Source organism: Pongo abelii, chromosome 9, assembly GCF_028885655.2.
Source record: "Pongo abelii isolate AG06213 chromosome 9, NHGRI_mPonAbe1-v2.0_pri, whole genome shotgun sequence".
Classification (NCBI taxonomy): Eukaryota; Metazoa; Chordata; class Mammalia; order Primates; family Hominidae; genus Pongo; species Pongo abelii.
Genome location: NC_071994.2, coordinates 19,335,828 through 19,357,704, shown reverse-complemented (window position 1 = coordinate 19,357,704; position 21,877 = coordinate 19,335,828). Strand labels below are relative to the sequence as shown.

Sequence of the window (21,877 nt, the reverse complement as noted above, 5' to 3'; positions counted from 1 at the left end):
GCCAAGATCATGCCACTGCCCTCGAACTCAAAAAAAAAAAAAAAAAAAAAAAAAAAAAAAAAAAAAAGATTTGTTGCTAAAGCCTGAGAAAGCATGGTCATTCTTCAGAGCCATAGTGTTTTGTTTTTTTTTTTTTGAGACGGAGTCTTGCTCTGTCGCCCAGGCTGGAGTGTGCAGTGGCACGATCTCGGCTCACTGCAAGCTCCACCTCCTGGGTTCACGCCATTCTCCTGCCTCAGCTTCCCGAGTAGCTGGGACTACAGGCGCCCGCCACCACGCCCAGCTAATTTTTTGTATTTTTAGTACAGATGGGGTCTCACCGTGTTAGCCAGGATGGTCTCGATCTCCTGACCTCATTATCCACCCACCTCGGCCTCCCAAAGTGCTGGGATTACAGGCGTGAGCCACTGTGCCCGGCCCAGAGCCATAGTTTTTAGCAGTCTTTTTTTGAGAGAGGTGTTGACCCCTCAAACCTCAACATTCTTACTTACCTTTGAGAGATGGTGCCACACAATTTGTATATCAGCTACCTATATCAGGCAGTAAATTATTTCTTAGGTATATACCTCTTATGGCTTGAACGTGCCCCTAAGAAGGATGTTTTGGAAATTAAATCCCCAGTGCAACAGTGTTGGGAGGTAGGGGCCTAATGGAAGGTGTTGACATCACGAGAGGACAATCAAACCACAGGAGTAATCGAGGAAGTTTCTCCTAGAAACATTTAAATTTATATTTTATTTTATGTATTTATTTGAGACAGGTTCTCACTGTTGCCCAGGCTGGAGTGCAGTGACAAAACCTCAGTTCACTGCAACCTCCACCTCCGGAGTAGCTGCGATTATAGGTGTGCGCCACCACGCCTGGCTAATTTTTATGTTTTTAGTAGAGATGGGGTTTCACCATGTTGGCCAGGCTGGTCTCGAACTCCTGAACTCAGGTGATTCGCCCGCTTCAGACTACCAAAGTGCTGGGATTACAGGTGTGAGCCACCGCTTCTGGCTAAATTCTACATATTTTAAATGAATATTAGGTCTCAAATGAAATAACATATGCAGTTTGCAAATACAAAATGGTATAATGTAGTTCTGAAATTTCTCTCACATTCAAATTTTAGCTTTCTAACGCACACTGGGATGTTTTGTTTGTTTTTTTTTTTTTTTAGGTGGCAAATGGTGAGGAAAGTGGAATAAGCATCTATCATTTTAAGCATCAAATAGTACAAAAAGTATTCTGAACTGAAAAGAAATTACTACCAATTACAGAATATTTAATATTAAAACACATTTTACTCTTCCAAGATACAGAGTAGAGAAAATTAACGTTCTTGGCACTTACTATGTCACATCTGGAAATATCTCAGAAAGAAAAGATCCATTTTACAGATTAATGAGGTTCAACCCAATTAGTAATTGCGCCAAAGCCTAAGTGTGAATGCCAGAGTGATGAATTGAACCCAGGTTTGTCTACAAAACCACTGTTGCAACTATGGCATTCCTTTGTACCTGAAAATATTTAATAAGATCAATTTCCAGGTCCACCAATGTTTGTTAGGTAATCAATCAAGCCAGAGTGTTAAAAAAGGAATAGGAGTTGGCATGCCTAATGAACACCAAGCTAGTGGGAGGACCAGAAAACTAGTTATAAAATAGCATCAGGAAAAAAATAGTAAAAAACGTTTTGGGTAAAGAAAAACAACAAATTTTGCACTGGTCAAAGTGTATATACATCAACATTCTCTCACAAACAAAAATAATCTTAAATCATATTTTTGGGAGAAATAATGTTAGCAACACTAAAGCATTCAGCAAAACATTCTATGTGCAAACCCAACTTGACTTTAATGAAAGAGGTGGGAGAAAAAATGTAAAAAACAAAACAAAAGCATACCTGTTGCTTTAACAGCTGTGGGTCTAGTGGTCATGACTGGTTTTGGAGGAGTCTGAACAACTCTAGGAACCTCCTGCACCGCTTCCTGTTCATCTGGATTTAAAAAAAAAAAAAAAAAGAAAAGAAAAGAAAACTGCAGTCAGATTCCAGACCAGAGAAAACACTAGAGGTGACAAATCAACCTTTGATTTAACATTTCAGCTCTAGATTCCATCAATTTTTAAAAAAGTGCATTTCGGCTGGGCTCACACCTGTAATCCCAGCACTTTGGGAGGCCAAGACAGGGGGGGAGGGTGTCACTTGAGGTCAGAGGTTCAAGACCAGCCTGGCTACCATGGTGAAACCCCATCTCTACTAAAAATACAAAAAAAAAAAAAAAAATTGCTGGGCGTGATGGCACTTGCCTGTAATCCCAGCTACTCGGGAGGCTGAGGCAGGAGGATCGCTTGAACCCAGGAGGCAGAGGTTACTGCAGCCCTGGGCCACAGAGGAAGACTCCATCTCAAAAAAAAAAAAAGGACATTTCATTGACCCAAATAATTGGGAGATGATAAACACACAGAGCTGGAATCTTTATTATTTTTTTTTGAGATGGAGTTTCGCTCTTGTCGCCCAGGCTGGTCAAACTCCTGACCTCGAGTAATCCGCCTACCTCGGCCTCCCAAAGTGCTGGGATTACAGGTATGAGTCACCGTGTCCTGGAGTCTTTCATCTGCCTACAAACTTCAACATCAAGAGAAGACTCTTACCATGGTAAATAAAAATTATTAATACATCTGCATGGCCGGGCGCGGTGGCTCTTGCCTGTAATGATCGCTTGAGCCCTGGAGTTCGAGACCAGCCCCGGAAACATGAAGAAACTCCGTCTCTACTGAAAACGCAAAAATTAGCCGGGCATGGTGGCAGGGTCCTGTAGCCCCAGCTACCCAGGAGGCTAAGGCGGGAGGATCGCTTGAATTCGGGACGTGGAGGTTGCAGTGAGCCCAAGATCGTGCCACTGCACTCCAGCCTGGGCGACAGATTGAGACCTTGTCTCGAAAAAACAAAACAAAACTCTTAAAAAGTTACATCTGCAATACTTACAAATACATACAAAAACAGTAAGTATTCTCCAGGCTATGATAGGACCTTTACAAGACACACCAAACACTGCTATTGCGGATTTTTTCCAATTAACCACCCAGCGTGATCTCTGAACATCTGAAACGGTCGCGGCTCCTCCGGCGCCTAGCCCTGGAGTCACTTTTAATCCAAGCACCACTCCAGTGAGAACCACACAAATACTTAGGAACCTACCAGCTCCATTTCTCCAGGAAATTTGCTAGTGTGGGGTTTTGCTAGTGTGGGGATGCTTACTGGCTGGAATATTAAGAGCTTTTTCTAAACGTCTCTATCCCCGTTTCGACAAAACCGAAAAGAGGCAGATGACGTGTGGAGGCCTGGTCCACAGTCACAGGCCGCGCACGCGGAAACTCATCCTCACATCCAACCTCTGCGTTACCCAAAACCGACCCGGGGCGTCTGGGAGACTCAGGGTGCCCAAACTTCGGTCATATTTCAAACGTTCCTGGGGCAAGCCCTGCACCACAGATGGCGCCTCGGGCTTGGCCCGGGCCAAGGGCGCCGAACTCGGCCTGGCCCTTCTGCGGCCCGGAGCCCAGGGTCGCCTCGCCTGCAGGCCCGCAGCAGGCAGGCCTCGGAAGCCGACCTCGCCCGCCTCCCTCGCCGAGTCTGGCCAGGCGCCGTGAGGAGCCTAGGCCGCAAGCCCTGAGCTCGAGTTCAGGTCCCCCCGCGCACCCTTGCCTTCTGAAGGCGAGTCGTCCGAGGCCGCGGCGGCAGTCACCGCGGTGGTGGTCGTCGCCGCCGACGGGGCGGGCTGGCTGGGGACCGCCGCCGTTGAGTCCGGTTCACTGTCGGGTTCCGGCTCCGGGTCCCGGCCCGGCGTGCTGCCCCGAGGACCCGGCGGAGAGAGCTGCAGAATGGGCCTACGGCCGGGTACCGCCCGGGACTTCTTCCCCATCGCGAGCCCGAGCGCGAGCAGCGAGCGTCGAGCGGCCGAGAGGGGCGGGCACTGGGCGCTGGGCGCTGCGACGCGTAATCAATATTCATGCACCGCGACACCGCCTCCAGCCCGGATCCGCTTTCAACCGGCGGAGCACGCGCTTGCGCAAGCGCCTCGGGCCCTTCGGCTCTTCTGGCTCTTCCTCACCAGGAGGAAGGGCGGGATTACCAACTGCGCTAGGCGATTGGCTGTTTTGACCCAGAGAAGGTACCGGTGGCCAATGGAAAAGGAAAAAGGGTGAGTCCAGCCAATAGTGCGGTAGGGCCTGAATTAGAACGACTTCCCCACTTCCGTCGGGTTCCACCCATGCGCTTTCCTCAAGCCTTTTCTTTGCCCGGTTGTCCTCCATCTTGTGGCTGTTCTCGGCAGAGCGTTTCATGTTGTCTGTCTTCTAGAGAGGTGTGCTGCTGGGCCGAGCGCACTCACGCCTGTAATCTCAACACTTTGGGAGGCCGAGGCGGGTGGATCACGAGGTCAGGAGTTCAAGACCAGCTTGTCCAAGTGGTGAAACCCCGTCTCTACTAAAAATACAAAAAATTTAGTCGGGCGCGGTGGCAGGCGCCTGTAATCCTAGCTAGTCGGGAGACTGAGGCAGGCGAATCGCATGAACCCGGCGGCAGAGGTTACAGTGAGCCGAGATCGCGCCACTGCACCCCACCCTGGGCGACAGAGTGACTGTCTCAAAAAAAGAAAAAAGAGAAAGGTATGCTGTTTTCCGAGCCCTTCCCCACGTTTCGCCCTGATTATTGTGGCTTACTTTGGGTATAGCATTGAACATTAAATGGGACAGTGGATCTTTTACGCTTTTGTAATTTCCTGCAGCACACAAATAGATGTCTCATATTTTCTCGCTTATTGGCTGGGAAAAATCACGAGATATTCCACTACCTACAAGGAAAAAGCCTAAAATTGTTGGGATGGGATACAGAAACCTTACCAGTTTTGTACCACTATCGTCAACATGCTTTAATTTACCCTTGCTTTAACACTGCCCCCTCTCCCGTCTCCTACCGCTGGAGCCCGCCACTTGGAGCATCACCTCCCTCACTTTTCCTTTGCACTGGCTGGAATAATTACTGCATCACATGATGAAAGTCTTTTATTCTTTCATCAGGGCGCAATGCAGACGCAGTGCAGGCGTGACCTCTCCTGCCCAGCCTCTCCCTCGCACTTGACATCCTGTTGACATCCGTCTCCCCTCTAAACTAAAGAATGCGAGTGGTATTTATTTTTATATCCGCAGCAGCTCAGTTCCCACTAAAAATACCTAATACTTACTGAGCTCTATGTGTCAGTCACCAAGCACTGTACACGTAGAATTGCATTTGATTCTCTTTTAAAATGATTATTTCTAATTTTATTTTTAAAAGTGTCTTGCTTTGTCATCCAGGTTGGAGTAACGTGGCATGATTATAGCCGACTGCAGCCTCAAACTCCTGGGCTAAAGCCATTTTTTTTTGAGACGGTGTCTTGCTCTGTTGCCCAGGCTGGAGTGCAATGGCGCAATCTCGACTCACTGCAGCCTCTGCCCTCCAGGTCCAAGCGACTCTCCTGCCTCAGCCTCCCCAGTAGTTGAGATAACAGGCGCCCACCACCACGCCTGGCTAATTTTTGTATTTTTAGTTGAGACAGGGTTTTGCCATGTTGGTCAGGCTGGTCTTGAACTCCTGACCTCAGGTGATCCACCCGCCTTGGACTCCCAAAGTGCTGGGATTATAGGCGTGAGCCACCGTGCCCGGGCTACTTTTTTAATTTTAATTTTAATTAATTTATTTTTGAGAGAGCTTCTGTCGCCAGGCTGGAGTGCGGTGGCACGATCTTGGCTCACTGCAATTTCTGCCTCCCAGGTTCAAGCGATTCCGCTGCCTCAGCCTCCTGAGTAGCTGGGACTACAGGTGCGCAGCACCTTGCCTGGCTAATTTTTTGTATCTTTGTAGAGATGGGGTTTCACCATATTGGCCAGGCTGGTCTAGATCTCCTGACCTCATGATCTGTCTACCTTGGCCTCCCAAAGTGCTGAGATTACAGATTTTTATTTTGTATACAGAGTTGCCCAGGTTGGAGGGCAGTGGTGCGATCTTGGCTTAAGGGAGGAGACCACCCCTCATATTGTCTTATGCCCAATTTCTGCCTCCAAAGAAAGAAAAAGTAAAAACTAAAAGGCAGAAATGAAATCCACAGGTAGACAGCCCGGCGCCACACCCTGGGCCTGGTAGTTAAAGACTGACCCCTGACCTAATCGGTTATGTTATCTATAGATTAAAGACATCATATAGAAAAGCACTGTGAAAATCCCTATCCTGTTTTGTTCCGATCTAATTACCGGTGCACGCAGCCCCCAGTCACATACCTCCTGCTTGCTCAGTCGATCACGAACCCTCTCATGCGCACCACCTTAGAGTTGTGAGCCCTTAAAAGGGACAGGAATTGCTCACTCGGGCCGCTTGGCTCTTGAGACAGGAGTCTTGCCGATGCCCCCGGCTGAATAAACCCCTTCCTTCTTTAACTCGGTGTCTGAGGAGTTTTGTCTGCGGCTCGTCCTGCTACAGGCTCACTGCAACCTCCACCTCGTGGGTTCAAGCGATTCTCCCACCTCAGCCTCCGGAGTAGCTGGGACTACAGGCGCATGCCATCACCCCCACTAATCTTTGTATTTTTAGTAGAGATGAGGTTTCACCATGTTGGCCAGGCTGGTCTTGAACTCCTGACCTCAAGTGATCTGCCTGCCTCAGCCTCCCAAAGTGCTGGGATTACAGGTGTGAGCCACGGTGCCTGGCCTAATTTTTTTTTTTTTTTTTTTAGAGGGAGTTTTGCTCTTGTCACCCAGGCTGGAGTGCAATGGCACGATCTCAGCTCACTGCAACTTCCGACTCCCAGGTTCAAGCGATTCTCCTACCTCAGCCTCCCGAGTAGCTGGAATTACAGGCACCCACCACCACCCCCTACTAATTTTTTGCATTTTTAGTTGACGAGTTTTCGCCATGTTGGCCAGGCTGGTCTCAAACTCCTGACCTCAGGTGATCCACCCGCCTCGGCTTCCAAGAGTGCTAGGATTACAGGCGTGAGCCACGGTGCCCGGCCTGAAGAATTTGCTGGGTTTTTTTTTTGTTTTGAGACGGAGTCTCGCTCTGTCACCCAGGCTAGAGTGCAGTGGCGCGATCTTGGTTCACTGCAAGCTCTGCCTCCCGGGTTCACGCCATTCTCCTGCCTCAGCCTCCCGAGTAGCTGGGACTACAGGCGCCCACCACCACGCCCCGCTAATGTTTTTGTATTTTTAGTAGAGACAGGGTTTCACCGTGTTAGCCAGGATGGTCTCGATCTCCTGATCTCGTGATCCACCTGCCTTGGCCTCCCAAAGTGCTGCGATTACAGGCCTGAGCCACTGTGCCAGGCCAAGAATTTGCTGTTTTAAAGCTATTAGCAGGCCGGGCGCGGTGGCTCACACCTGTAATGCCAGCACTTTGGGAGGCCGAGGTGGGCAGATCACAAGGTCAGGAGATCGAGACCATCCTGGCTAACACGGTGAAATCCCGTCTCTACTAAAAAAAATACAAAAAATTAGCCAGGCACGGTGGCGGGCGCCTGTAGTCTCAGCTACTGGGGAGGCTGAGGCAGGAGAATGCCGTGAACCTGGGAGGCAGAGTTTGCAGTGAACTGAGATCACACCATTGCACTCCAGCCTGGGGGATAGAGCGAGACTCCATCTCAAAAAAAAAAAAAAAAAAAAAAGCTGTTAGCAGTTTTCTAATTTGTTTAATGAGGAAAGACACAGTAAAATAAGGAGTTTTGTACAGGAACTTTGAGGCCAACATCTGGATTGAAAACTTTTCTTCAGTACCTTCCAGATATGAAGGCTTAGACAAGTTTCTTAACATCCCTAAACTTGTTTTTGCAACCACAAAATACATTAGTACCAGTATCCATAGATCCATAGGGTTGTTGTGAAATTTAAATTGTATTATAGTTTTTTTGAGACAGAGTCTTGCTCTGTTGCCAGGCTGGAATGCAGTGGCGTGATCTCGGCTCACTGCAACCTCCACCTCCCAGGTTCAAGTGATTCTCCTGCCTTAGCCTCCCAAGTAGCTGGGACTACAGGTGTGCGCCACCACGTCCGGCTAATTTTTGTATATTTAGTAGAGATGGGGTTTCACCATGTTGGCCAAGTTGGTCTCAAACTCCTGACCTCAGGTGATCCACCTGCCTTGGCCTCCCAAAGTGCTGGGATTACAGGCGTAAGCCACCACGCCCAGCCTGTATCATAGTTTTAAGACCTTTGCATTGCACCTGGAAAAAAATAAACACTAGTACCTGTGGAGTCCTAATAAGGGAAAAGGAGTCAGGCTGTCAGGAGTAGGGGAGAACAAAAAGAAAAAGTAGATAAGCTCTAAGTCTGCCTTTCTTCATGATCCAGGACATAGTCCTTCTGTGCAAGTAACTCACAATCTTCCTATGCTCAACTTATCACCAGAGCCTTGGCTGATAGAATAATGCAAGTTAGCTCATTGCAACCTTGGCATTATCAATACTGCGTGTAGCCCTCTCCAGCATAAGCACCATTCTGTAAAATCCCCAGCAAGCATTTGTCTCCTTGTAATCAGCTCCTCTCGTAGTGCCTGCCTGTTGCATCCTTGCAATGTATGTTTATACTATCAGCCTTTGTTTACCTATGACTGTCATGGTAAGTTCCTTTACCGCCTGCAACACTGGCCCCAATTAGTTGTTACCTGAGAGCAGCTATTATTACTATTAATGATCCTTTTGTCTATACAAAAGTACAGGTTATATTATAAAACTGGCTGGAACTAAGTTGAGATTATGAGCTAAACCAAAATGTATAGAAATGTGAAAGGCTGTTTTCCTTGGGGGAAACATACATTTCTGGAGGTGATGGTTGTTTATGCTTATACCAAGGGTTCTCAACCATCTGGAGGGCATTAAAGCGATATAAAAATCTGAATCAGTTGGAGTGGGGTGGGAGTCCAGGACCTATTTCAATGTGCTTTATTTTAATGTCATCATTTATTTTTGAAACAGGGTCTTGCTCTGTTGCCCAGGCTGGAGTACAATGGCATGATCATGGCTCACTGCAGCCTTTTCCTCTTGAGGCTTAAGGGATCATCCCACCTCAGCCTCCCAAGAAGCTGAGACTACAGGTGCATGCCACCAATCTCAGCTAATTTTTAAATTTTTGGTAGAGATAGGGTTTTGCCATGTTGTCTGTGCTGGTCTGGAACTCCTGGGTTCAAGCTGTCTGCCCATCTCAGTCTCCCAAAGCACTGGGATCACAAGCATGAGCCATTGCAGTTTGCCAGTTTATGTACTTATTTATTTCGAGATGGAGTTTCGTTCTTGTCGCCCAGGCTGGAGTGCAATGGTGTGATCTCAGCTCACTGCAACCTCTGCCTCCCTCCGGGGTTCAAGCGATTCTGCCTCAGCCTCCCAGGTAGCTGGGATTACAGGTGTGTGCCATCACGCCTGGCTAATTTTTGTATTTTTAGTAGAGATGGGGTTTCACCATGTTGGCCATGGCTGGTCTCAAACCCCTGAACCTCAGGTGATCCACCTGTCTCGGCCTCCCCAAAGTGCTGGGATTACAGCCGCGAGCTACCGTGCCCAGCTGCCAGTTTATTTTTAGGTAAAGATAGGGTCTTGTTTTGTTTCCCAGGATAGACTCAAACTCTTGGCCTCAAGCCGTCCACCTTAGCCTCCCAAAGTGCTGGGATTATAGTTGTAATGAACTGCAACCAGCTTGCTTTTTTAAAAAGCTCCTGAGATTATTCTAATGCTTAGCCAGAGTTGATAACCATTGGCTTTTTTCCCTAGCTTTATTGAGGCATAATTGATACAAATTGTATATATTTAAGGTATATAATATGATTTGATGTACATATACATAATGAAATGATTACCACCATCAGTCGTTCAATAAAATTTACAGGAGGTTGGACGGGCACGGTGGCTTATGCCTGTAATCCCAGCACTTTGGGACGCCGAGGCGGGCAGATCACAAGGTCAAGAGATCGAGACCATCCTGGCCAACATGGTGAAACCCCGTCTCTACTAAAAATACAAAAATTAGTTGGGCGTGGTGGCGTGTGCCTGTAGTCCCAGCTGCTCTCCAGAGGCTGAGACAGGAGAATCACTTGAACCCAGGAGGCGGAGGTTGCAGTGAGCCGAGATGGTGCCATTGCGCTCCAGCCTGGTAACAGAGCGAGACTCCATCTTTAAAAAAAAAAAAAAGAAAAGAAAGAAATTTATAGGAGGCAAGTCGGGGCACGGTGGCTCATGCCTGTAATCCCAGCACTTCGGGAGGCTGAGGCAGGTGGATCACCTGAGGTCCAGAGTTCAAGACCAGCCTGACCAACATGGTGAAACCCCATCTCTACTAAAAATACAAAAAGTAGCCGGGCGTGTTGGCATGTGGCTGTAATCTCAGGTACTCAGGAAGCTGAGGCAGGAGACTGGCTTGAACCTGGGGGGTGGAGATTGCAGTGAACTGAGATCACGCCATTGCACTCCAGCCTGGGTGATAAGAGCAAAACTCCGTCTTAAAAAAAAAAAAAAAGTATAGGAGGCCATTATTTTCGACTGAGCTCCTGTACTAGGCCCCAACAGACCATACCCAAATGGAGTTACTCATGCTAGAGTTCCATATCATTAAATTAAAGAAGTTGTTTGGCTGGACATGATGGCTCATGCCTGTAATCCCAGCACTTTGGGAGGCTGAGGTGGGAGGATCACTTTAGTCCAGGATTTCAAGACCAGCCTGGGCAACATAGCAAGACCCCATCTCTATTAAAAAAAAGAAATGAAGTTGTTTATGTCACCATCTGGGAAATCAGGAGACAGAGATAATAGCCAAGTCCCCAAACAGGCCAGCTTTAGTCAGCATAAGGAAATCCTCTCTGTTTTAACCTTTACAAGGAAAGTAACTTTGAAACCATCTCCAGCCTGGGCAACATGGCAAAACTCCATCTCTACAAAAAATAATAAATTTTTTTTTTTTTTTTTGAGACGGAGTCTTGCTTTGTCTCCCAGGCTGGGGTGCAGTGGCGCGATCTCGGCTCACTGCAAGCTCCGCCTCCCGGGTTCACGCCATTCTCCTGCCTCAGCCTCCCGAGTAGCTGGGACTACAGGCGCCTGCCACCGCACCTGGCTAATTTTTGTATTTTTAGTAGAGATGGGGTTTCACTGTGTTAGCCAGGAAGGTCTCGATCTCCTGACCTTGTGATCCACCCACCTTGGCCTCCCAAAGTGCTGGGATTACAGGCGTGAGCCACTGCGCCCAGCCAAAATAATGCAAATTTGCCTGTAGTCCCAGCTACTCTGAAGGCTGAGGCAGGAGAATCAACTGAGCCCTGGAGGTCCAGCCTGTAGTGAGCCGTGATTGTGCCACTGCAGTCCATCTGGGGTGTGAGAACAAGACCCTGTCTAAATAAAAAAAGGAAGCCACCAAGCTGTGTTTTGTTGTTTTCTGCTTTCCTTAGCCTGTCTCTGTCCTCTGTTTAGCTTGTTGGAACACTCATTCTATTTTATGGAAGGAAGTGTTGCCCAGTTCACACAAGTGATAAATAAAAGCTAATTAAGATCTTTAGGCTGGGCACAGTGGCTCATGCCTGTAGTCCCAGCACTTTGGGAGGCTGAGGTGGGCGGATCATGAGGTCAAGAGTTTGAGACCAACTTGGCCAACATGGTGAAACCCCGTCTCTACTAAGAATACAAAAATTAGCCCAGCATGGTGGTGCCCACCTGTAGTCCCAGCTACCTGGGAGGCTGAGGCAGGAGAATTGCTTAAACCCAGGAGGCAGAGGTTGCAGTGAGCCAAGGTTGCGCCACTCCCATCCAGCCTGGGTGACAAAGCAAGACTCCATCTAGAAAAAAAGAAAAAAAAATCTTTAAACTAAATTTGTTGCAATTTGTCTTTTGACAAAGTCAATTAACATATCCACCACCTCATATAGTTACCTTTTTGTTTGTGTATGGTGAGAAGCCTTAAAATATATTATCTTAGCCAATTTCAAGTGTACAATACAGTATGATTAACTGTAGTAACCATACTTATGTAAGTGAGTGCAGGTCTGGTGGCTCGCCACTTGGAGAGCCCTGAAACAAGAGCAAGGTATGGTAGAAAGAAATACCAAAACTAGCAATGGGGAAGTGGCTAGATTCACATCCAAAGCAACCACTTCAAATTTCTGGGGAGAAGGCAAGGGTTTAAAAAGGGAAATGATATTGGTGGCATGCAGGCGCTGTGCTGAGTACAAGGTCCATGTGTCTCGTTTTGGTGGCTATCTTGGGTCTGTCACCTGGAGTGCAGGCACTGGTGTCATCTCAACAATGGCCGGGTGGTATTGTAGACTAACTACCTTGAGGTAATCTCTGGATTTTTGCAGCTGGGTCTCCATGCTCGGTCTGTCTCGAGATTAGCCCCTGGGTAAGCACATAATTAGATACAAGCATGCAGTTAGATAAATGTGCATGGTATAATGGAGTGTATGGTGAGAAAGGGAGGAACATGATATTTCAAAGAAAGTACATTTCAAGGCTAATATTTTAAGACTAAGGAGAAGAAAAAAGATTTCTGCAGCAAGCTTCAAGGTTACATATTGAAACTAGGGAAAAAAGAGAAAAAATGATATAAAATGCATTTTCAGGCTAGATTCGTTATGAAACTGTCTTTGCAAAAATCATTAACTCAGAAAATTATGACAGTGAAAGGTGTCAGACCTAAGTGACCCTATCGTGCTTCTAACCTCTAAACTGTCCTTGTTCATTCATTCCTAGGCATAGGCCAAACTACCTTTGGGAATGAATTTAGTGTAGTTTATGTAACAGTCCTTCCCAAAAAGCTAAACTGTTCTTGTAAAACAAATGAAAGGCCACCAGCCACAAAGTCAAGATGAGAGGGGCTGGATTTCTAAATATTACCAGCTGTTATTCTGGAGGTCATAAGATTTGCAACTTTCCTAATTATTCTTGAAGGTAACATCACTGTTGTCAACCTAAGATGGGCCTTTTGAGATGTCTTTTCAGGTTTTTCATTTCTCACAACCAGATGGCCCCACCTGGACCTGCCAACCAGTTCTGTGCCCCCACCCAGGAATTGACTCAGAAGAAGACAACAGCTTCGACTCCCTATGAGTTCATCCCCAAGCCAACCAATCAGCACTCCTGATTCACTGGCCCCCTACCCACCAAATTATCCTTAAAAACTCCGATCCCTGAGTTTTCAGGGGAACTGATTTGAGTAATAATAAAACTCCAGTCTCCCGCACAGCTGGCTCTGCGTGAATTACTCTCTCTTTTTTTTTTTGAAAAAAGACAGAATTTCACTCTTATTCCATGCTGGAGTGCAATGGCGAGATCTCGGCTCACTGCAACCTCTGCCTCCCAGGTTCAAGCGATTCTTCTGCCTCAGCCTCCTGAGTAGCTGGGATTACAGGTGCACACCACCACACCTGGCTAATTTTTGCATTTTTTTTTTTTTTTTAGTAAAGACGGGATTTCACCATCTTGGTCAACTAGTCTCAAACTCCTGACCTCGTGATCTGCCCGCCTCAGCCTCCCAAAGTGCTGGGATTACAGGCGTGAGCCACTGCGCCTGGCCATGAATTACTTTCTCTGTTGCAATTCCCCTATAATCCCAGCACTTTGGGAGACTGAGGTGGGCAGATCACCTGAGGTTGGGAGTTCAAGACCAGCCTGCCCAACATGGAAAAACCTTGTCTCTACTAAAAATACAAAATTAGCTGGGCGTGGTGGCGCATGCCTGTAATCCCAGCTCCTCGGGAGGCTGAGGCAGAGAATCACTTGAACCCGCGAGGCGGAAGGTGCGGTGAGTGGAGATCACGCCACTGCACTCCAGCATGGGTAACAGGAGTGAAACTCCACCTGAAAAAAAAAAAAAAGCAGACTCAAAGCTGTGAGAAAAGTGAAGTGGAAGGATTGGGGGCATGCTCTGTTCTGGTCGGGACTCAAAATGAGGAAGGTAGAAGACAATGGACAGAAGAGCTGGGCTGGGTTGAGCATGGGTTCTAGGCCTTGAACCTAAACAACAAGCACAGGAAAAGTTGGTCAGCATCTTGTGAACTGCCACCATGGAAACCACTGCATTGATCAGCAACACAAATGGGGGGAGTGGGGGTTTCTGGAATAGGGCTAGTCTCTCACTACTTCTTGCCCTCCAGAAATGGCTACAATAGGGTTTGGTCTCATTGTCGCCCAGGCTGGAGTGCAGTGGCATGCTCAAGGCTCACTGCAACCTCTACCTCCTAGACTCAAGCCATCTTTCTGCCTCAGCCCCTCTAGTAGCTGGGGCTACAGGTATGCACCACTGTGACCAGCTAATTTTTTTTTTTTTTGAAAGATGTGGTTTTGCCATGTTGGTCTTGAACTCCTGATCTCAAGTGATCCGCCTGCCTCAGCTTCCCAAAGTGCTGAGATTATAGGAGTTAGCCACCACGCCTGGCCCTTGATGTTTTCATACTATGAGTTATGATCCATTAGTCACTCATGAAAACATCAGGATACACAGTAGGTGAGGATACAAATTTTGTGAAACTTTTCTTTTGATTATATATGTGTATGTAGGTCAAAATGTCTTTCTTACTGTCACTGAAAGCCACAGGTTTAGAGAGCTGGGAGGACAGGGGCTCTCCCAGTCCCTAATTGCATGAAATGCCTCATATTAATCATAGTAGAGCTAAAATGAAAAAAAAAGAAACACACACCTCAGTATCAACAGTACCACAGAGAAACTCACATTGTTAATTAAAGTATATAATGTAAATATGGTATTGAAAGTATAAAAATTAAAGGCTTATGAAAAACTCAAGAAGGGTCAAAAGGCTATACAAGCAAGTAGTATACAGATCGTTTCCTTAAAAGATAAATTTTAATATATAGAATAAAATCCAAGATGATTTTATTATTTTTCACTTTCCCAAAACTTGTGAGCATGAATGCTTCTGAATCTGACCAATGAAGTTTACATTTTGGTCCAATACATTATGAGACTAACTTGTATGATCAAGTCCAGCTTGATTATCATAAATCATAGAAGTTAACAATTTACTCTGAGAATCTGTTGCTAATATAGATGATGGATTTCCAATTTTTTCTTAGCTAAGAATTTACTCAACTTTAGCTCAGAACCAGATTCAAAATATCTTCTTTAATTAGCTGGTCATCATTTTAGGCTTAATCTAGGCAAATTATTTAATACTTGATTGAAAATCATACAAAACCTCCAAAATAAATAAAAGAGTACACAAAATTATTAGCTTTTGTGTACAATACAGAAAATACATGTCAGTTCTAGACCAAAATAATTGCATTAAAATACAAAAGGTGATAGGGAAGAATTAAAAGATTTGCAGTGACTGCTTTTGGTGGTCAGCTACAAGCCAACAACCCTCAGCTATTTTGGAAAGTGAAGGTGGGTCTTAATTTGCAGATAATGAATGTCTTCGGTAGTTTAAAAAAATATAAACTCTAAAAAAGCTTGTGAATCATATACAAGAGCAGCTATTTGAGACCAAGGTTGAACACCAGAAATTGTGTTAGCACCACCAGCAAGCACAGGGTCCTCTGACTCTTCCACCCTCCTATCTTGTGCAGAATGCAGACTTGAATGTTGTACACATCATTTACAGTTACAAAAATCGGCCTTGAGTACAGGGTTCCTGTAGGGTAGTCTTAAGCCCTAAGAGGCACCAAGCGGTTACAAAGGCTAGGTGACAATCCGGATCACAAGGTCCGACGATATAATAAATCCCGTGTTGCCTTATCAACTTTTTGCTGGTAGTCCTCCAATTTGTCAAGTATTTTCTGGGACAGCTATAAGAGAAAAGAAGGAAAACATTACATAACAGCTCAACAATGGAAAAATATTGAAGTTATTAATAACTTTGACTTCACCAAGTAGATTCCACCTTATAAAGATGTTAGCCACTCTGCTTCATAAAATCACCATTTGTTATAGGAGTCTCCTCTGTGACTCTACTGATAAAACTAGGCCTCTCTGTTACATACAACATTTCAGTCTCATTTTCTGAATGAATTTTCTAAGTATGGAAATCGTACCAGTATTTCTAATAAAAGGATCACTAACTCTTTTCTCAGAACCAGAGATGCTGCATCTGATATAACTAGTTATTAGCTGCCAAGTGAAATATAGAACTAATATTTTAGATAGGCTCAGGAGGCACTCTATCTCACTGGTAAACAAAATAAGCCATCACTATAATGACTCAAGGAAACACTATTGTTTTTTATGTTAAGGCAAGCAGAGCAAATATATGACTCCTGAGAAATGTTGTTGTATATGCCAACTTCCCTCAGGACAGTGATAATTTATCACACTGTATTTCTTTCTTTTTCAGGGTGGGGGAATGGAGTCTCACTCTGCCGTCTAGGATGGAGTGCAGTGGTGCGATCTTGGCTCACTGGAACCTCTGCCTCCCGGGTTCAAGCAATTCTCCTGCCTCAGCCTCCCGAGTAGCTGGGATTACAGGCACCCGCCACCATGCCTGGCTAGTTTTTGTATATTTAGTAGAGACGGGGTTTCACCATGTTGGCAAAGCTGGTCTCGAACTCCTGACCTCTCAGGTGATCTGCCCGTCTCAGCCTTCCAAAGTGCTGGGATTATAGGCGTGAGCCACTGCGCCCGGCCTGTCATGCTGTATTTCAAGTACCTGTTTACCTTGTAGGGTCTGCCCTACCAAACTAAAAGCTTTAAAGGACGGACCGACTGCTTGCCATTTGTCTCTGTATAATTAACACTTACACAGTTCCTCATTATGTTTTCTTGATCCCGTTGCTTAGATCCTCTGCCGTATCTATAAAGGGACTGGGCAGTTTGTTAAGGGCCAAAAATAGGCTTTTGTCCTCCCTTTCTAATCCCGGAGAACTGAAGATTAAGCTGTAAGGTGTAACTGCTAGTGCAGGGGCTTACAGAAGACGTCCATGAAAGGGCTGACTTACTGCGATGTTGTGACTGTTGGCACTGTTCTCTCCCAGAGCTTGGAGAAGCTGATCAATAGAGGAGTATGGAAGCCACACCATTGGGGCTGTTGCGGACAGTGGAAACTAAAAGGAAAATGTTTATTTGAAAACAGTCTGCAAAGTGTACCATTTCTTCTGGGTAGTTGCTTTCATAGGACTCTGTAGAATAAAATACCCTTTTTTTTTTTGAGACGGTCTTGTTCTGTCGCCCAGGCTGAGTGCAGTGGCACAATCTCAGCTCACTGCAACCTCCGCCTCCTGGGCTCAAGCGATTCTTGTGCCTCAGCCTCCTGAGTAGCTAGACTACAGATGTGCACCACCATGCCTAGCTAATTTTTTTATGTTTATTTTTAGTAGAGATGGGGTTTCACCATGTTGCCCAGGCTGGTCTTGAACTCCTGGCCTCAAGTGATCCACCTGCCTTGGCCTCCGAAAGTGAGCCACTGTGCCCGGCCAAATAAAATGCATTTTTTTCCCCCACCACAAGAAACTGTGTGTATACATGTGCATGCACATAATGGGAACCCTCTTTTCTCCAATTGGGAAACTTGTCATTTTTTTGGTTAAATTAAATATATTTAAAAATTCAGGTCAGCTGGGCCTGTAATTCCAACGTTTTGGGAGGCTGAGGCGGGCGGATCACAAGGTCAGGAGTTCGAGACCAGCCTGGCCAATATGGTGAAACCCCGTCTCTACTAAAAATACAAAAATCAGCCAGGTGTGGTGGCACACATGTAGTCCCCAGCTACTTGGGAGGCTGAGGCTGAAGAATTGCTTGAACCCGGGAGGCGGAGGTTACAGTGAGCCGAGATCGTGCCACTGCACTCAAGCCTGGGCGACAGAGCGAGACTCCGTCTTGGAAAAAATAAAAAAGTAAAAAAATATTTCATGTCAACTTTCTGTTTTTTTCAGACAGGGTCTCACTCTGTCACTCAGGCTGGAGTGTAGTGGCATGATCATAGCTCACTGTACCCTCAACCTCCAGGGCTCATGTGATCCTCCCACCTCAGCTTCCCACATAGCTGGGACTACAGGCACGCACCACCATGACCAGCCAATTTTTTTCTATTTTTTGTAGATAAAGGTTCTCACTATGTTGCCAAGGCTGGTCTTGAACCTCTGGGTTTAAATGATCCTCCCACCTTGACCTCCGAAAGTGCTAGGATTACAGGTGTGGGCTAGTGCACCTGGCTGATTTCATGAGGGTTGAAGCTGTAGTTAACTACAACTATTTAGACCTGGCTCTTCTATTATATTTACCATCTGTATGAGCCTGTGATAACCTCTGAGCCTGTTCCCTCATGGGTTAAAAAATAGAAAATTAAAACATTTCTTCATAAGGCTGCTATAAGGATTAAATAAGAAAATGCTTGTAGAGACTTAACACAGTCCCGGCATACACACAATACCATTTTGTTTACCTCTCTCCACTGAATCCTAACTAATGCCATATTATTTTGATAGAGAAAGATGAAATTCCTATTTTATAAACAGGAGACTAGAGATTCCTAGAGTGTCAATATTTAGTTGTATAACTACAGATAGTAAAGGTTAAATACACTAATATATCGTTCAATTTACTCTCAGATTCTCACCTTACATAGCATGATAATAAAAAGAAATGCCTAGGCCGGACATGGTGGCTCACATGGGTAATCCCAGCACTTTGGGAGGCCGAGGTGGGTGGATCACTTGAGGTTAGGAGTTCCGGGACCAGCCTGGCCAACATGGTGAAGCCCCATCTCTACTAAAAATATTAAAAAATTAGCTGGATGTGGTGGCAGGTGCCTGTAATCCCAGCTACTCAGGAGGCTGAAGCAGGAGAATCACTTGAACCCGGGAGACGGAGGCTGCAGTGAGGAAGTAAGCGGAGGCTGTATCACTGCACTCCAGCTTGGGCCACAGAGCAAGACTCGGTCAAAAAAAAAAACAAAAAACAAAAAAAACAACAACAAAAAAACCATACATACATATATATATATATATGCGCCTATACAGATAGATGTTCCTCAACTTATGGTGGGTTTGTTTTCCAATAAACCCACTATCAGTTGAAAATATCATAGGTTGAAAATACATATAATACACCTAACCTAATGAACAACACGGCTTAGCCTAGCCTACTTAACCATGCTCAGGACACTTAACCTATAAAGTTGGGCAAAATCATCTAACAGAAAGCCTACTTTATAATACACTGTTGAATATCTTGTGTAACTTATTGAATACTGCACTGCAAGTGAAAAACTCAACAGTTGTATGAGCATTTTATTTATTTATTATTTATTTATTTATTTTTGAGATGGAGTCTCGCTCTGTTGCCCAGGCTGGAGTGCAATGGCATGATCTCGGCTCACTGCAACCTCTGCCTCCCAGGTTCAAGCAATTGTCCTGCCTCAGCCTCCCAAGTAGCTGGGATTACAGGTGCATGCCACTGCATCTGGCTAATTTTTGTATTTTTAGTAGAGACGGGGCTTCACCATGTTGGCCAAGCTGGTTTCGAACTCCTGACCTCAGGTGATCTGTCCGCCTCGGCCTCCCAAAGTGCTGGGATTATAGGCATGAGTCACTGTGCCTGGCCATGAGTATTTTAAAGTATGATTTCTCATAAATGTTCATCACTTTCAAACCATTGTAAAGTTGAAAAATTGTAAGTCAAACCATTGTAAATTGGGGACCATTTGTATATGCCTACCTCAATTCCGAAGTATTGATGTCCTTTTCCCAATACAGCATCCACATATTCTGACACCAAATCCACAGCTTCTTCTAAAAGGTCATAGTTTAAGTATAAACGAAGCAATTCAGCAGCGTCAACCTTCTGTGAAAAGTCAGTGATTAAGAATATGTACCTGTTTCCCTCCTACTTGAGTACTGACCAAAGAATGTTGAGTGGCTGATTCCCTAACATTTGTATTTCTCAATATAATTAAATCAGTGCCTTGGTTTACTCATCTGTATCTTAGGATAAGAGCTGATAACAAATCTGGGGAGTTAGGGGAAAAAAAAAAAGTTAAATCCCTAAGAGCTGTTACCTCTAGGCAGTTTGGGAGGCCCTTATCTGTTAAATAGCCTTCTTCCCCTGTTTTATGACCTAAGACATATTTTAACTTCTCTCCACTTCAGTTTCCACAGTTGTAAAGTCAACAAACTTTTCCTGAATACTAAAGTGACAATATATTCACATAATACGAAATATATGAATGACAAATGCAAAAGAAGTTCAAAGAATCACCAGCTTTAAATCTGAAGTCTCTATTTGGAAGAGCTCTATTAATTAAGTATGCTTTCTATATTCCGATTTGATCACAATCTTACCTTTACCATCTTACCTGCCTTCCCTACTTTCCTATTTATTTATTTTTTTGAGACAGAGTCTTGCTCTGTCGCCCAGGCTTGGGGGCAGTGGTGCAACCTCAGATCACTGTAACCTCCGCCTCTGGAGTAGCTGAGATTACAGGCACGCACCATCACATCCAGATAATTTTTGTATTTTTAGTGGAGATGGGGTTTCACCATGTTGGCCAGGCTGGTCTTGAATTCCTGACCTCAGGTGATCTGCCTGCCTTGGCCTCCCAAAGTGCTGGGTTTACAGGCATGAGTCACCGTGCCCGGCCTCCTTTCTACCTTTAAAAAGAAAAAAAAAAACAAAAAGAAAAAAAAAAAAAACTTTCCTGATTTTAACCTTTAGATTTTCTCTTTCCTTATCCTACTAAAGGTGGGTCAGATGCAGAAGTTCTCAAACTTTAGCATGCATCAAAATCAAATTAGGAGCTTCTTAAAATATAGATTTCTGGCTCCTAGCCTGAGATAATCTGATTCTGTAAGTCTAGGATGAGGAATCTGTATTTTGAAGAAGACTGCCATCTGAATAATTCTGATGCAGACAGTCTAAGAACCCATTTTTGATTTTTAATAGGTGAAACTGGGAGTGGAGAAGGAACCAATCGGAAACTGGTTGTGCTCAATTAGTTGTAAACACTACGGCACTCAGACCAGCCATACTGTTATATTATTTGAAAAGTACTCCACCGACTCCTGTGAGTTTTTTGAGGTATGAAGAGTAAATCCTGTGTCATGCATATGCTCATTGTTCTAAATATAAACTCATTGTTCAGTGAATATAATAGTAGTCATTAACCTAATTCCTAATCTATGAAACTTCAAATCTAAATACACAGTAGTACTGTGGAAGTGAATTTGAATTGTTCTTATGGTTTCAGCTATGATGAAAAGCTTCCCAAAGTACGTAAGTCAATATGTTCCCATAAGTTATCACCCCATCTTTTTCTTTTTCTTTATATATTTTTAAATTTGAATAGAGATGGGGTCTCCCTATGTTGCCCAAGCTGGTCTCAAACTCCTGGGCTCAAGCCATCCTCCCCTGTTGGCCTACCAATGTGTGGGCATGACAGGTATGAGCCACTGCAATCAGTCCATATTTTTAATCATCTCATGAAGTTATCCAGAATCATAAAGAGTGGGTTCTTACTCTGTACAAGTTATAATCTGCTTACCTTGTAACTGTTTATAAGCCAATTAGGCAGAGGCACTCCATGAGACAAGAGCTTGTTGATTACACAGTGGTGATACAAGTTATTCTGGACTTTGTACCTCTCCAGGTAAGTGGATAATAGTCGCCATGCTTCATCTGTAGCACTTGAAAAAAACAAAAATGACTAATGAGTTTCAGATTCTTAATAGCTATTTAGAGTACCATTCAAAGCATGTATTTACAAGGAAAACTTTTTTTTGAGACAGGGTCTTGCTCTGTCACCCAGGCTGGAGTGGAGTGGTGTGATCTCAGCTCACTGCAGCCTCAGCCCCAGATTCTCCCATTTCAGCTTCCTAAATAGCTGGGAATACAGGCATGCACCACTATGCCCGGCTAATTTTGTTTATGTTTTGTAGAGACAAGGACTT

The 21,877-nt window shown here is 45.0% G+C and overlaps 2 protein-coding genes across 6 annotated transcripts in view; both read right to left on the bottom strand.

Annotated features, from left to right (window-relative positions):
- The window catches only part of FNBP4 (formin binding protein 4), a 49,932-nt gene extending 45,870 nt beyond the window's left edge, over nucleotides 1-4,062 (bottom strand). The window contains exons 1-2 of one of the 4 annotated variants that reach the window (XM_024255129.3): nucleotides 3,685-4,062; nucleotides 1,888-1,980 (exon numbers count right to left, since the gene is read on the bottom strand). In XM_024255129.3, coding sequence (XP_024110897.1) covers nucleotides 1,888-1,980; nucleotides 3,685-3,907 — 316 coding nt within the window. In that variant the 5' untranslated portion in view covers nucleotides 3,908-4,062. Of the gene's footprint in view, nucleotides 1-1,887; nucleotides 1,981-2,291; nucleotides 3,376-3,684 lie in introns of those variants that run through there. The other 3 variants (XM_054525743.2, XM_024255131.2, XM_054525742.2) reach the window with 3 other exon arrangements.
- A 10,628-nt stretch (nucleotides 4,063-14,690) lies between these two features.
- The window catches only part of NUP160 (nucleoporin 160), a 73,323-nt gene continuing 66,136 nt past the window's right edge, over nucleotides 14,691-21,877 (bottom strand). Inside the window, 4 exon segments of one of the 2 annotated variants that reach the window (NM_001132595.2) lie at nucleotides 14,691-15,787; nucleotides 16,934-17,038; nucleotides 19,650-19,775; nucleotides 21,472-21,613. In NM_001132595.2, coding sequence (NP_001126067.2) covers nucleotides 15,698-15,787; nucleotides 16,934-17,038; nucleotides 19,650-19,775; nucleotides 21,472-21,613 — 463 coding nt within the window. In that variant the 3' untranslated portion in view covers nucleotides 14,691-15,697. 2 annotated transcript variants of the gene reach the window in all.